The following is a 15,901-nucleotide window of genomic DNA, read 5'->3' as shown; positions in this document are numbered from 1 at the left end:
GTCACACAGTGTCAAAATAAAATAAAGTCAAGGTTGTCAAATAAAACAAACAACAAATGAGCAGCTCAAATTAGCGGTCACCTTAACACAAAATCTTAGCTTGCTCTCTCTCATGGATTTTGTCTGATCCACTGTAATCTCCAGCATTTGTTCATTTCAACAAAAATTATGTTAAAAAATCACCTCTCTCTGCTCTGTCAATATTGAACATTCCTCAGGAGTGTATCTGGGAATGGTTAAAAATCCAGAGGAAGAACACCTGCTCATTTCAACTAAAAACAATGTACTGCTTACACTGACTACCATCAAGGGTTTCTGGTTAGCGACATTGCAGGACTTCAATACAAGCCACCTTGGTCTAAAAGTGGGCAACTTATCTGAGGTGAGGTCCTGCAGTGAAGTAGATTCAGAGCTGTTTTGTGGTGATGACATTGCCCTACTCGACACTGGTTCAGAGGCAGAATGGGTCAGTGTTGAAACCATTTGTCTTTAAAATGACTCACACATTGTTCTGGACCAGGTGAGGGATGGTGACAAGGTTCATGATGCAACTAAAGCAGAGAAGAATGCTCCACAGATGCTTCCTGTTTGACGGTGTCAAAGGACTTTGAAAGTTCTAAGAGCATCGTATAGAACAGTAAAAATCATGTCCTTTGTTCCCGTCTGGGGCTGAAGAACACAGACATTCCTAAGGTACAGGCAGGAGAGAGTTGACAAGGACCTTGGTGATACGTTTTCCAATGGTCGACATCAGGGAGATTTTGCTGTAGTCAGCACAGTCTCAAGCGTTTTCTTGTGAAAACACTCACAACTGTGGCATTTGGGAGCTCTCCAGGGATGCTCTCCTCCTTCCAGATAAGGCAGACAAGGGCATGCAGCTGCATTGGGAGCTCAGTGCCCATCCACCTCAATGCCTCGGGGGGAACACCTATTGCACCTGTAGCCTCATAAAAAGAAACTCAAGTCAATCAAAGAAAACAAACAATAAATGAACAGCTCTGCTGAGGAGTCATCTCAACTCTATATCCTAGCTTGCTCTCTCTCTCATGGATGCTGTCTGACCTGCAGTAATTTCCAGCATTTGGTTTTTTCAAAGAATAAACCCTCTCTGTTATGTCGCTATTGAACACTCCTGGGAAAAGAACAACAATGGGTTGCAATCCAGAGGAAGTACACCTGCTCATTTCAACTGAAAATAATTTATCACTCACACTGAACCCCATCAAGTGTTTTTGGGACAACAACAGTGCAGGACTAAAACAAAAGCCCCCTTGAAGTAAATGTGGGCAGCTTCTCGGTGGAGTGGTCCTGCAGCAACTTAGGTTCAGGAGTGTTGTGGTGATGACACAGCCCTGCTCGCCACCAGTTCAAAGGGGCAAAGGGCAGGTGTTGAAGCCATGTCATGATGATGACATCTGTCATTGTGGACCAGGAGAAGGGTGGTGACAAATTTCATGCTGTAACTAAAATGGTGAAGAACACTTCAAAAATGCTTCCTGATTGATGGTGTCAAACGCCTTTGTAAGGTCGAAGAATGCGATATGCAGCAGTGAAAATCATGTCCATTGTGCTCCTCTGTGACAGAAAGCGATCCTGAGTCTCCGGGAGGAGTTCCTCAGGCACTGGGATGAGAGAGTTGAACAGGAGAGTTATATTTACTGAGGTTCACTGGGTGACTACGTTCCAATCACTACCTCCATCCTCCTCTAAGCCCTGGGACATGGGCCCATTCTCTTTCCTGTCACTTTCCTGAGTCATCTTCCCACTCGGTCCACTTCCTCAGACTCTGGCTTGACCAATGGTGCACTGTGGCCCACTTCTTGCGTCTCAGAAAAGATTTATCTTCTTCTGCTGTTGGGTGAAGGTGTCAAGGCCGAGACATCTGCCATCTGTCCATCTCGCCCTCAGAAGTTTCTTCCACACTGGGCAGACTGGGAGAACCCACAGGTTCGGACAGCCCGTGCCAGATGTTCTGAGGGGCTGGGTATGTTTTGAGACTGGCTCCTTGAGAATTTGCAGCTGTCATGTTATCTGCATGTTTTTCAGGACATAGAACAGAGACCATTAGAGCGCAGCACAGGTCCTTCAACCCTCGATGTTGCGATGACTTGTGGAACCAATCTGAAGCCCATCTATCCTGCACAATTTCATTTTCATCCATAGATTATCCAATGAACATTTAAATTCCCATAAATTTGGTGAGTCTACAACAGTTGCAGGCAGGGCATTCCACACCTGAACAACTCTCTGAGTAAAGAAACTACCTCTGACAACTGTCCTGTATCAATCACTCCTCGATTTAAAGTTGTGTCTCCTCATGCGAGCCATCACCATCCGTTGAAAAAGACTCTCACTCTCCACCCTGAATCCTCTGATTACCTCAGATATTTCAATTAAGTCACCTCTCAACCTTCTTCTCTCTAATGAAAACAGCCTCAAGTCCCTCAGCCTTTCTTCAAAAGAACTTCTCTTCATTACCAGACAACATCCTAATAAATCGCCTCTGAACCCTTTCCAAACAATCTGCATCCTTCCTATAATGCAGTGACCAGAAAAGCACACAAGACTCGAAGTGTGGCCAAACCAGAGTTTTCTACAGCTGCAACATGACCTCATGGCTCAGAAACTCAATACCTCTACCAAGAAAAGCTAACATCGTAAGCTTTCTTGACAGGTTTACCAACCTGGATGGGAAATTTCAGGGATCAATGTTCATGGTCACCAAGATATTCTGCCAACCCCTAGGTCTCTCTGTTTGACAACACTCCACACGCCCTACTATGAACTGTGTAAGTCTTGTCCTGTCCCTTGAACCAAAGTGCAACATATTGCATTTATTAAAATTAAACTTGACCTGCCATTCCTCACAAACCATGCATCCTATATTCTCATTGAAATCTTTTACATAAATGAAAAATGGCATTGGACCCAGCATCCATTCCTGTATTCACCACAGGCCTCCAGCCTGAAAAACATCCCTCACTGCCTGCAACAGACGTTCCCAGATCAGGCACCACACTGCGGCATACACTCTGCTCTTAAAACTGAAACTAAACCTGCTTTCAATTTCTAAAATAAAACAAAACATACTATTCCTCTGGGCAAAGTCAGAAGGAAATAAACAATCGCAAACTGGCTCTCCCTGGCCTCAGTCCCCACCAAGCACTCGTGGGCAGGGGCCACAAGGGGCCAATATAAAACTAACCTCAAGCAAATCACAGAAAGCAAACAATAAATGAACAGCTCTGATGAGGAGATATCTCAACACTAAAACTTAGCTTGCTCTCTCTCATGGATGCTGTCTGACCCACTGTGATCTCCAGCATTTGCTCTTTTCAATGAAATAAAAAATGCTCTCTGCTTTGTTGCTATGGAACACTCCTGGGAAAGGAACAATACTTGTTAAAACCCAGAGGTCCTACAACTGCTCACAGACTAGATTACTTACAGTGTAGAAACAGGCACTTCGGCCCAACAAGCCCACACCGACCCTCCAAAGAGCAACCCACCCAGACCCATTCCTCGACATTTACCCCCTCAACAAATACGACTGGCAATTTAGAATGGCCACTTCACCTAACCTGCACATTTTTGGTCTGTGGGAGGAAACTGGAACACACAGAGGAAACCCATGCAGGGAGAATGTGCAAACTCCACACAGACAGTTGCCTGAGGCAGGAATAGAACCCAGGTCTCTGGCGCTGTGAGGCAGCATTGCTAACCACTGTGCCACTGTGCCGCCCACTTCAAAGAAAAGTATCTAAACCCTCATACTGAAGTCCAACAAGAGCTTCTGGGACAGCGAAAATGCAGGACTACAATAAAAACCATCTGGGCTCAAACTGGGCAGATTGTCGGCAATGACACCCTGCAGCGAGGTCGATTCAGAACAGTGTTGAGTTGATGACACGGCCCTGCTCAACTGGGTAGGTGTTGGAGCCGTTTGTCATTACGATTACATGCATCCATTTGCGGAAGTGTCGAAGGATGGTTACAAACTTCAAGCTGCAACTAAGTGGAGAAGAATGTTCCACAAATGCTTCCCAACTGATGGTGTCAAAGGCCTTTATTAGGTTCAAGAGGGACATATACAGCAGTGAAAACCATGTCCATTGTGCTCGATTATGGTTGACTGACGCTGAGACTCTGGGAGGAGTTCCTCAGCCACAGGGAAGAGACAGTTGGTGATGAGTTTCCAGTGGTCAGCATCAGGGATGTTCCCCTGTGGTTACAACAGTCTGACATGTTGCCATTTTTGAAAGCACTAATGACATTGTCATCTGGGAGCTCTCCTGGGGTGCCCTCCTCCTTCCAGACCATTCAGGCAAGGGAATTCAACTGCACTGGGAGCTCAATACCTCACACATCAATGCCTCACGGGAAGGGCCATTTGCAGCTGTCGTCTTCTTCATCTGGTGGATGGCCATCTCTGTTCCATCCAAGACATGGTAAAGCTGAGCTCCTTGCGTGTAATATGCTGGGCGAAGCAAGTCAACAATGTTCACATGCACACTGCATGATACTGCAGCAAGACTTTACAGAGCAGGAAACTCGAGTGAGCAGAACTCCTAACACATCTGTCTGCCTGGACTGCCTGATTGGGGCAGTTAACCTGTTCCAGTCTGGGAAAGCATATTCAGTGAGGTCCACCTCACTGACCTCATTTCAATCACTACCTTTCTCCCCATCACAGTCCTGAGAAAAAGGCCCATTCTGTTTGATGTTGCCTCTCCTGGGGCATGCTTACACCAGATTTGGTTCCACGGAGTCTGGCGCAGATACTGCTGGCATGTACTGGACTGCGGCCTACCTCTTACCCATTGAGCATCTCAGCAGGAATTCATCTTTTTTTGCTGGTGGTAATGGCATCAAGGCTGCGACATCTGCCATGTCCATCTTGCCCTCAGAGGTTTCTTGGACACAGGGAGGACAGGGAGAACCCACAGTTTCTGGCAGCCTGTTGGATGTTTCGAGTGGCTGGGTATGTTTTCTTCCTGCCCCACTTTTGATGTTATAGCTATCAGTTGACACAAATACTGATTCAGGATTACCTCTCTGCCTTGAGAAGTGTACAGCATTCGATCATGCCTCTTACGCATACATGGTAATTCCAATTGTTGTAACAGCAAATTGTGTCTCCTGGACTAAACTGCCTCTCTCGTATAGAAATGTCTTCCGGCCAGCATTGGTGTTCATGACACCTTTTCACACACTCCACAAGGTGGAAGAACATCAGATTTAATCTGGAGTGGAGTCTTCTCTGCAATACCAATGCTTCTGTTCCTGTATTTGTGAGAGTGCTGGTTCTATAATCAATCACAAATTGGGACACTTGTGTATTGACTAAAGTTGCAGGCTGTACCTTTAAACTTTCTTTCAATGTTTGGACTGCTCTTTCCCCCAGACTATCAGACAACAGATGCAGCTGTCCTTACATGCTGAATATCATTCCACTTTAGGAAAGACACAAGACTCCCTCCTGCTAAATGATGGCCTGCTAGCTGGGACCAGCATGTCCAGTTTCTGTGTATTGTAAAAGATCCTCACAACTTTTCAATTGTCATCTCCACATTTGACAAATGCACGACATGCACATCCAACCACATTGTGTGTACACAATGATTAAATGGATAACCACCATGAAAGCACTGGCACAGTTGACGTGCAAATGAGTCCAGGTGTTACCTGACCAGTTCTATGGATGTGGTGCAGCTGCTGGTGGCAATCTTTGTCTTTGTTGGTACTCTAGCCATTGACCCACAAACATGGCTGCGTCGGCATCTGATCCCGGCCACCAGACAAAACATCTTGTCAACACCTTCATTTTGGAAATCACAGGATGACCCTGGTAGAGTTCAGCCAGTATCTGACAGTGACCTTTGCTTGGGACAAACACACTTGCTCTCCGTATTACTATGCCATTCTCAATGGACATCTAGTCTCACCAAGTCCAGAAAGGATTTAATTCTGGTTGTGATGCCCCTTTCATTTCCAACACCACCAGCTGTTTGTGATTCACCAGGAAGGGATCTTTTTGTACCTATAGTCTGATATGGTCAGAGATGATGGGAAGCATGCCCGCAATGTTTAAAAACAGAACAGACTTTTTCACTGCTGGCACCCACCATCGTGTATCCACCAGAGGGAGTAGGCTTCACGCAATTGCATTTAACACATGATTGCTCACTCAGGTTTCTGAGGGTTTATGCACTCAGCATGACAGCCCACTGAATCTGACCTGAAGCTTGAGGTGTGACGGCCCTGACATCATCAGGTCTCCCTGGCAGTAGTTTGTGGTCCATTTATGTTTCAAATTGATGTACTCAAAGGTATTGGTGGAACTTTCTCACACAAAGGATTACCACCAAACCTTCCTTCTCTATCTGGACATGTCTTCATTTGACATTAGTCAAAGTTTGAGAAACATATACCATGTCTGCCAAGACATCAGTGAGCCAGCAGTCACCTCAAACTGTATTGGGAGGTATCACATGACAGCACTACAGCTCACTGGGGACTATTGTGTGCCAACACCATCTACAATACCTGCTTTTTCACTTCTCTAAAGATTACTTCTGGGCGATGATATCATTTGCAATGCTGATCATTTCTGAATAGCAAATCCAAGCTGCCAAGATGGAAGCCAGGCCATTACAGAAGCATCTACAATATTTCACCAAACCAAGGTAAGATCGAAGCTCTGCTGGATGCCAGGGCACCCTTGATTGACCTCACTTAATTTTCCAATGTGTTTAACCTGGTCTTGATAATGCTATAGCTCAAGGAGGTCACTTGGGATGTCTTGGAATACACATCTTTCCTCCTAAGACCCTGGTGAACCTTTTAATTGCTGTGCACAATCTCTCAAAATCCTCTTCCCGATTATTCGTACATCATTGATGACGACCGTATCCTGGAATACACTTTGTGAAATGTTCTCCATTGTTCACTGGACAATTTCACAGGCTGATGATATCCCAACACAAAAAGCAGCATCGGATGTTGGTAATTGTAGCATATTTATGGGAATCTTCATCAAATCACAATGGCAGTTTCACATGGTTCACATCCAGCTTCATGAAGTACAAAGCCAATAAAGTTTTGCATTTAAGTCCTCAATGTGATGGATCGGTTATTTATCTGGCTGCAAAATACAGATCACTGTATCATCACTGTTTCATCAAAATCTCCACAAAGGCAAACTGACCCACAATGGCGATGACCATGACAGTGGATACAGTTAAATATAGTGGTTTTATTATTGTTTCACTTTCCAGCCTCATGAATGCTGCCTCTACATTTGCACGCACATCAAGTGGTACTGGTTGTGTGGACTCAACAGGCCAAATGGCCGGCTTCCGCATTTTCGAGGTTCTATCAAACCTTAGGTTGCTCTTCGGCAATTCTCCAGATGCCTTACCATTAACTGTGAAAGTCTTGCCTTGTCCAGCTAAGCAAAATGGAACATCTCACATTTATTAAAACTAAACTCCATCTGGCCCACTTGATCAGGATACATTTGGAATCTTTGATCACCTACTTCACTGTCCACTATACAGCAAACTTGGTGACATCTGCAAAATCACTAAACACAGATTTACAGAGATGTATAACATGGAAACAGGCTCTTCAGCCCAACTCAATATGCCAACCACATATTCTAAATGTATCCAGTCCCACTTGCCAGCACTTGGCTCATATCCATCAAAACTCTTGCTGTTCGTATTTCCATCCTGATGCCTTTTAAATATTGCAGTTGTACCAGCCTCCACCACATCCTCTGGCAGCTTGTTTCATACGTGCAACCATGTTTCCTATATTCTCAATGCTAATCCATTTACAAAAATGACAAATGGCAATGGACCCAGTGCCAGTTCTCTTATTCGTCACAGGTCTCCAGTTTGATCAACAATCCTCCACTCTTCTAAAACCAAAGATGTAAAAGGAAAGAAACCAAGAACACCTGATATTTCCTGCATCAGATAATCCCAAGACAGGCACAGCACCGGGTGAAACACTCTGCTCTTTCAAGACTAGGTGGGGCCCAGTGTTGGAGTGGGTTCAACAAAGCTAAAAATCGCTCAACACATTATCATCCACCATGTTCATTTGGAAGAACTACCAGCAGCGTTCCAAAAAAATAGAATTTCCAAACAAACATTTGGATGAAGCTGGTGATTTTTTTTAACTCTGCTACTTCAAAACAAGAATTAAAGCAACTATCAGTGTGTCAACCAAAAATGAAGACACAATGACTCTAGGGAACGGCAAAAACAAACACACACACAAAAATTGGCTCACTGTTGACAATGTCTGCAACAACCAGTTTTCGGCAGTGGCCAAAGGGGGTCAAAATAAAAATAAACTCAAGCAAATATAAGAAAACAAACGATAAATGAACAGCTCTGATGAGGAGTCAGCCAGACTCAAAGTCTTAGCTTGCTCTCTCTCTCATGGATGCTGTCTGACCTGTTGCAACCTCCAGCATTTATTCTTTTCAACTGAATAAATGAATCCTCTCTGCGCTGTCATGATTGAACACTCCATGGAAAGGAACAATGATGCATAAAATCGAGAGGAAGTACAGCTGTACATAACTTACAGCTCACACTGATCCCCATCAAGAGCTTCTGGGACAGCGACAATGTAGGACTACAATTAAAGTCCCCTTGGGTCAACAGTTGTCAGCTTGTCGGCATTGAGATCCTGCAGCAATAGTTTCAGAACAGTGTTCAGGTGATGACTTGGCCCTGTTTGACACTGGTTCAGAGGGGGAAATGGGCAGGTGTTGACCCTGTTTGCCATTATAATGATTTACACTTTGTTGTGGATCAGACCAAAGACCGCAACTAAATTGGAGAAGAACATTTCACAAATGCTTCTCAATTAATTGTGTCAAAGGGCTTTGTAAGCTCCATGAGGGTCCAAGACAGCACTGAAAAACATGTCCATTGTAACTTTCTGGGGCCAAAGCCACACTGAGACTCCAGAGAGGAGTTCCTCAAACGCAGGGAGGAGCCACTTGAAAAGGACCTTGGCGATGAGTTTTTCCAATGGTCGACATCAGGGATTTTACCTTGCAGTTACCACAATTTGACATGTTCACTTTGTTGACAAAGCTAATAACTTTGGCATTTGCGACCGACCCCCCTCCCCCACCCCCCACCCCCACCCACCCCCGATGAAGGGCTTATGCCCAAAACGTTGAATTTCCTGTTCCTTGGACGCTGCCTGACCTGCTGCGCTTTTCCACTAACACATTTTCAGCTCTGATCTCCAGCATCTGCAGACCTCATTTTTTCCTCAGACTCTAGCTTGGTTACTGTCGACCACCATTTGCATCTCAGCAGAAATGTGTCTTCTTCTGCAGTTGGTAATGACATCAAGGCTGCCACATTTGCCCTCAAATCTTCTACACTGGCAGGATGAGGAGAACCCACAGGTGAGAACATCCTTGCCACATGTTCTGAGGAGCTGGTTATGCCGTGCTCTTGGCCACTTGCGGGTTACAGCTATCATGAGATCCTCACATTTGTTCAGGACCGCCTCTCCAACATCATGGGACCTGCCCTTAACTTCGACCATGAGCTGAAAAATGTGTTGCTGGAAAAGTGCAGCAGGTCAGGCAGCATCCAAGAAGCAGGAGAATCGACATTTCGGGCATAAGCCCTTCTTCATTACTGATTCCTGAAGAAGGATTATGTCCGAAACGTCAATTCTCCTGCTCCTTGGATGCTGCCTGACCTGCTGCGCTTTTCCAGCAACACATTTTTCAGCTCTGATCTCCAGCATCTGCAGTCCTCACTTTCTCCTTTTACTTCGACCATGCCCCTTCCCCATGCATGCCATTCCAATGGTTTAAACAGCACATTTTGTCCAATGTAGTAAACTGCCTCACGCGCAAAGAGGGGTCTTGTGGCCGGCATTGAATTTCCTGATGCAGTTTAACATTCACATTCATATTCACAATCCAATCCATTACCGAAATGAAAAATGGCATTACACCCAGCACCAATCCCTGCATTTGTCACAGGCCTCCAGTCTGCAAAACAACCCTCCATTCTTTTCAAACCAAAGATGCAAATGAAAAATAAAACCAAGATCCCCTGATACTGCCTGCATCAGACATTCCTGGAACAGACACATCACCAGGAAAAATGGTGTGCTCATTCAAAACAGAAATTAAACTGCTTTCGCTTTGTTTATTTCTTTCTGGCTTTCCACAGAGCAATAGTGCCTTTTTTGCTTAACAAGCAAATATTGGCTTCCCCTGCCCCACCAACCACTTGTGGGCAGGGGCTACAGGCGGCCAAAATAAAAGTATACTCAAGCAAATTAAACAACACATGAACAGCTCTAATGAGGAGTCATTTGGTCTTGAAATACTAGCTGCCCTCTCTCGTGGATGTTCTCTGACCTGCTGTGATCTCCAGCATTTGTTCTTTTCAACCAAATAAAAAACTAAACAATTAAACGTTCTTTTCAATTAAATAAATCTCTGCTCTGTCGTAAATTGAAAACTCCTGGGAAATGAAGAATAACGGTTTAAAATTCAGAGAAAGTACACCTGCACATTTCAACTAAAAATAAGATATCACTCACACTGATCCCCACTAAGAGCATCTGGGACAGCAATGGTTCAGAACCACAACTAAAGCCCCCTTGGATCAAACATGGGCAGCTTGTCGGAAGTGAAGTTGTGCAGCGAGGTAGATTCAGAAGTGTTGCGGTGATGACATACCCTGCTCGACATCGGTTCAGAGGGCGAGTGGGTAGGTGTTGAAGCTGTTTGTCATTTTGATGAATTATACGTCATTGTGGAGCAGGTGAAGGATGGTGACAAACATCATGGTGCAACGAAAGCAACGAAGAACGCTCCAGAAATGCTTCCCGATTGATGATGTTAAAGGCCTTTTTAAAGATCCCAGAGGGCCATATACTGCAGTGAAAATCATATTCAATGGATCACTCTCTGGCCGAAAACCGCATTGGGATCCTGGGGGGGGCTCAGCCGAGGGGAGGGGAGGTGAGGGGCGATGCGATACGTGACGTGACGTGACGCGATGTGCAGAGACGCGAGGCGAGGCGATGCAATGGCATAGTCAAAATATAACTGAATCCAGGTTATATCTGGCCAGTCAATTCTTGTCCCTATTGGCACTCAGGAGACTGCCCCACCAACATGGCTATCACAGCATCCAATCCTGGCCAAACATAAATTTTTATCAACATCCTAATTTTGGAAATCACAGGACGACCCTGCTGGAGCTGAAGAAGGGCTTATGCCCGAAACGTCGATTCTCCTGCTCCTTTGATGCTGTCTGACCTGCTGCGCTTTTCCAGCAACACATTTTTCAGCCTTGCTCCCCATATTAGTATGCAGTTTTCAGTGGCCATCTGATCTCACCAGATCCACAAACGATTCAATCCTGCTTATGATGACCTTTTCGTTTCTAACACTGCAGTTGTTTCTTTTTTCTCACCAGTACGGGACCTTGTTCTAATCGGAGATTGTCAGAGATGACTGGAAGGGTGTGCAGAAAGTTTAAAACCAGAACAGACTTTTCCAGTGTATCCATCATTGGGAGTTGGCTTCAGGCATTAACCACTTGACCGCCTGCTTGGTGTTCCAACTTGTAGTTGTATGCACTTAATAACAACTCACGGCTGAATTTGACCAGAACCTAGAAGTGGGATGGCCCTGTCCTCTTCAGCTCATCTTAACAAGGGTTTGGGTCCATTACTCTTTCAAATGTATGCATAGAAAGGTATTGACTGAACTTTCTCACACAAAGATTCCTGCCAAACTTTGTTTCTCTATGCGATGCATCTTCATTTGGCATCAGCTGAAGTCTGGGAAACGTACACTAATCGGACAGTCCTCCCTGTTGAGCCATCGGTGAGCCAGACACTGGTACAGTATCGGAACGCTGCACATGTCAGCGACACATCTCACTGGGGATTATTCTTTGCCAAGACTTTAAACAATGAAATCCGTGTTTTCACTTGCCAAAAGGCTACTTCTTTGCAACGTCACTATTTGTAAGGCTATCCCTTTCTGAATAGCATACCTAAGCTGCCAAAATGGAGGCTAGGTCATTTTCCGTAACAATTCACTAACCCAAGGAAAGATCAAAGCTCAGATGCTGACATGGGAACAGAGGAACCACAGGGAGGAGACAGTTGAGAAGGATTTTGGCAATGATTGACGTAAGGGATATTCCCCAGTAGTTACCACAGTCAGACATGTTCCATTTCTTTGAAAATATTCATGGTTGTGGCATCTGGGAGCTCCCCGAGGATATTCTACTTTTTCCAGACAGTCTTGTCAATTTCGTCCAAGGCTTGGGTATTGCTTATAAGTTTTGGTCTGCAGACTGCTATGTGGACAGTAGATGATAATGACCTAGTTTTCACAGAGTCAGCTGCTTGAATGAGCAGTCAGGACTCCCTGATTGGACCAGATTCATAGCCCCAACTTGGGAAATTCTGTTCAATGATGTTCAGCTGGCTGACCTCGCTCCAATAATTACTTTCCTCCACCTCGAAGTCCTAAGATTTATGCCTATTCTTCTTCCTGTGGCATCTCCTGGGATGTTTTCCCAACAGGTCGGGTTCCTCAAACTCTGGCTTGGATAGTGCTGGCGCATACCAGACTGTGACTGCCTCTTGCCCCTGGAGCATCTGACCAGACATTCATCATCGTCTGCCAGCAAAATTGTGACAGCTGCTGTGTCCATCTTTCCCCTCAGAGGTTTCTTCGACACTGGGAGGATGGGGAGAATTAACAGGTTTTGACAGCCTTGCCAGATATTCGGAGTGACTGGGTACAGTTTGCTCTTGGCCATTTGGAGAGGATGTGGTACTCTCTACATTGGTGGGACCAAACAAAGTAAAATAAGGGTCAGCCTGGCCCCTACTCACCATCCATTTCAATTCCGCCTCCCACTCCCTCCCTTACACGTTAATTCTCGACCTCCATTGTCGCAGTGAATCAGGAGGAACACCGCATCTTCCACCTGGGCAGCCTACAGCCTAGAGAACTCAACACAGTTCTCCAATTTCAAATAACCTGCCCACCCATGCCCCAAATCCCCTTTCACATTTATCCCATATGGTTGCAGGGTCCCAAGGCAGAATATGAGGCGTTTCGCCATCGGGTTTCGGCTGGTAATGGTTTGGCAGTGGAGAAGGCCCAGGACCTGCATGCCCTTGATGGAGTGGGAGAGGGAGTTGAAGTGTACAGCCGCGGGACGATGAGGTTGGTGCATGCAGGTGTCCCAGAGATGTTCTCTGAAACGATCCACAAGAAAACATCCTGTCTCCCTGATGTAGAGGAGACCACACCGGGTGCAACGGATGCAGTAGATGTTGCTGGTAGAGGTATAGTGAAATTTTTGACAGATGTGGAAGGACCCCTTGGAGCCTTGGATGGAGGTGAGGGGAGTGGTGCGGCCATAGGTTTTGCACTTCCTGTGGTGGCAGGAAACAGTGCCAGGAGTGGGGTGTAGGCTGGTAGGGGATGTGGACCTGACGAGGGAGTCACAGAAGGAATGGTCTTTTTGGAAAGCTGATAGGGGTGGGGTGGGAAATATATTTCTGGTTGTGGGGTCCATTTGGAGGTCCATTAGTTCAGTGGGACAAGCGCAGGTTGAGACAATGGGTCGACCAGTGCAGTCAGGTTTGAGTGTCTTAGGAAGGAGATGGAATCGGGCAGTGCAGGGTTCAAGGACAATGAGGTTAGAGTCTGTGGATGGGTGATCCCCAGAGATGATGAGATTGTGGATGGTCCGGGGGATAATGGCTTGGTGATGGAGAGTGAGATAGTGAGCAAGGGGGCGGTCGGAGGCGGAGTCTGCAAGCTGGTGCCTGGCTTCAGTAGTGTAGAGGTCAGTGCACCACACAACTACTATGAACCCCCCCCGCAGGTTTGATGGTGAGGTTGGGGTTGGAGTGGAGGACTGCATGTTGAGAGGGAAAGAGGTTGGAGTGAGTGAGGTGGTTGGACAAGTTGAGGCAGTCAATGTCATGGTAGCAGTTTGAAATGAAGAGGTCAAGCACAGGTAACAGGCCAGCATGGGGTGTCCATGGATGTGGTGTGTCGAAGGCGGGACAAAAGGGTCCCCAGTGGATGTGCAGGTGTCTCGGTTTTAAAAAAAGTCAATACAGAGGCAGAGGAAGAAACATTCAAGGTTGCAGCTTGTGTCGAACTCATTAAACTGGGACCGTCGAGGGATAAAGGTGAGGCCTTTACTGAGGACGACACATTCGTCCCTACTGAGGGGAAGGTCTGGAGGAATGGTGAAGACACTGCAAGGATGGGAGCTAGGACCCCAACTACCTCCCTCTCTATCTGTAGCACCCCTTACCCCCACCCAGGTCCTGAAGAAGGGTTATACCTGAAACATTGACTTCTCCACCTCCCGATGCTGCCTGGTTTGCTGTGTTCTTCCAGCCTCCTGTTTGTCTACTTCAGATTCCAACATCTACAGGTTTGTTTTATATAAGTCTCTCGCTAGTCACTGAAGCAGTAGAAATTATAATTGCACTGTGGGGTCTATGGAATTTTTGGAGATGTGGCTGAAGCCAAGGGAATTTCCTGAAAAATTGAAAATTCTGTCAGGGTAATCTCTGTGCAACTGGAAACTTTAACTTTCAGAGGATTCTAACTTACTCAAGCTTAATAATTACACAACAAAAAGTTCCGAGTTGAAAAACGTACTCCAACTGTTTGGTAATCGCGAAATCCACTTTATCTCTGGTCTCCAGAGCAACATTCCCATCCCACTCCCCCATTCCAACTCACACCCCCCACCCCATCCAGACTCCTTCACAACCCTCATCTGATCTGAACCCAACTCAACATCTTCCTCAGAGCCGTCACACCCCACCGACTACACAATATTGTGCTGGTTGGAGTGGAAACCAGCCTCCCCCTTGCCCCCTCCTCAGGAGCTCACCCTGACATCTCACTGACTGGAGCAGACACGTTTCCCTCGCGACCACACCCAGCCCTGATGACGTCACTCACCACGTTCCAGAACTTTCCGTTAAACCGTTTAACCTTCCCGCTCTTGGCCAGAGCATGCGCAGTAGGTGGTGGCCTGGGAGGGAACATGCGCAGTAAATGCCTTCCCCCGCCTGCCGTTCCTTGCCGAGAGCCGGCAATGGCAGCGGTTGTTGAGCGGCGCTGGGTTTAGGATTAAGTCGGTCAGTTATCAGGAGAACTCTGGTAATAAGGGAGGTAATGGATTTAAAGAGTGGAGATCCCCGGGATTTGCTCGTTACCATCCGAGTGTGTTAAAGGAAATTCCCTCATTATAATCATTGCAGAGTATTCTCGATCGGAAAATAACACCACTCCGAGGAAAACCAGGGACACACTGAGCAGTTAGTCTAAGTGTTGGAGTTTATCATCAGGGATGGGGTCACTGAATATCTTATACATTTTTAAGTTAATCAATGAGCGTCATGACACGTAGGTCATGCCTGACAAACTTCTGAATTGTTTGACGAGATGACTGAGGTCGGACATGGCAATGTCAACAGAGGCAGTGCTTACATGGACTACCAGGAGGCATTTGATGAATCCCACATAATAGTCTTAGTCAGAAACCTATGAAATTGAAGGCAAATTACTGACATGGATGGATAATGGATAGGAACTCAGATTTGGCAGGATGTGACCAGTGGTGTCCTGTTGGGATCTGTGTTTGGCTTCAGTTATTCACATTATTTATTGATTAATCGGACAGTGACACAATGGCCATATATCCAAATTTGCTGATGACACAATGTTAGGTATTCAAGGTTTGTGTAAAGATTTGTAGCTCAGGTGCCTGTTGCCATGGTTGTGGGTATGATCGCTGAGCTGGCAAGTTGATTTGCAGTCATTTTTGTC

The 15,901-nt window shown here is 45.9% G+C and overlaps 1 gene segment (V, D, J or C); it reads right to left on the bottom strand.

The window, feature by feature from the left end:
• Nucleotides 1-7,879: 7,879 nt before the first annotated feature.
• Nucleotides 7,880-15,901, bottom strand: part of LOC132808806 (Ig heavy chain C region-like) — a 76,044-nt gene continuing 68,022 nt past the window's right edge. Inside the window, 2 exon segments of the C gene segment in view lie at nucleotides 7,880-7,924; nucleotides 15,032-15,190. Of these exon segments, the coding sequence occupies nucleotides 7,880-7,924; nucleotides 15,032-15,190 (204 nt within the window).

The sequence above is a fragment of the Hemiscyllium ocellatum genome (genome assembly GCF_020745735.1).
Source record: "Hemiscyllium ocellatum isolate sHemOce1 chromosome 40 unlocalized genomic scaffold, sHemOce1.pat.X.cur. SUPER_40_unloc_1, whole genome shotgun sequence".
Taxonomy (NCBI): Eukaryota; Metazoa; Chordata; class Chondrichthyes; order Orectolobiformes; family Hemiscylliidae; genus Hemiscyllium; species Hemiscyllium ocellatum.
This window is presented reverse-complemented; position numbering and strand designations above follow the sequence as displayed.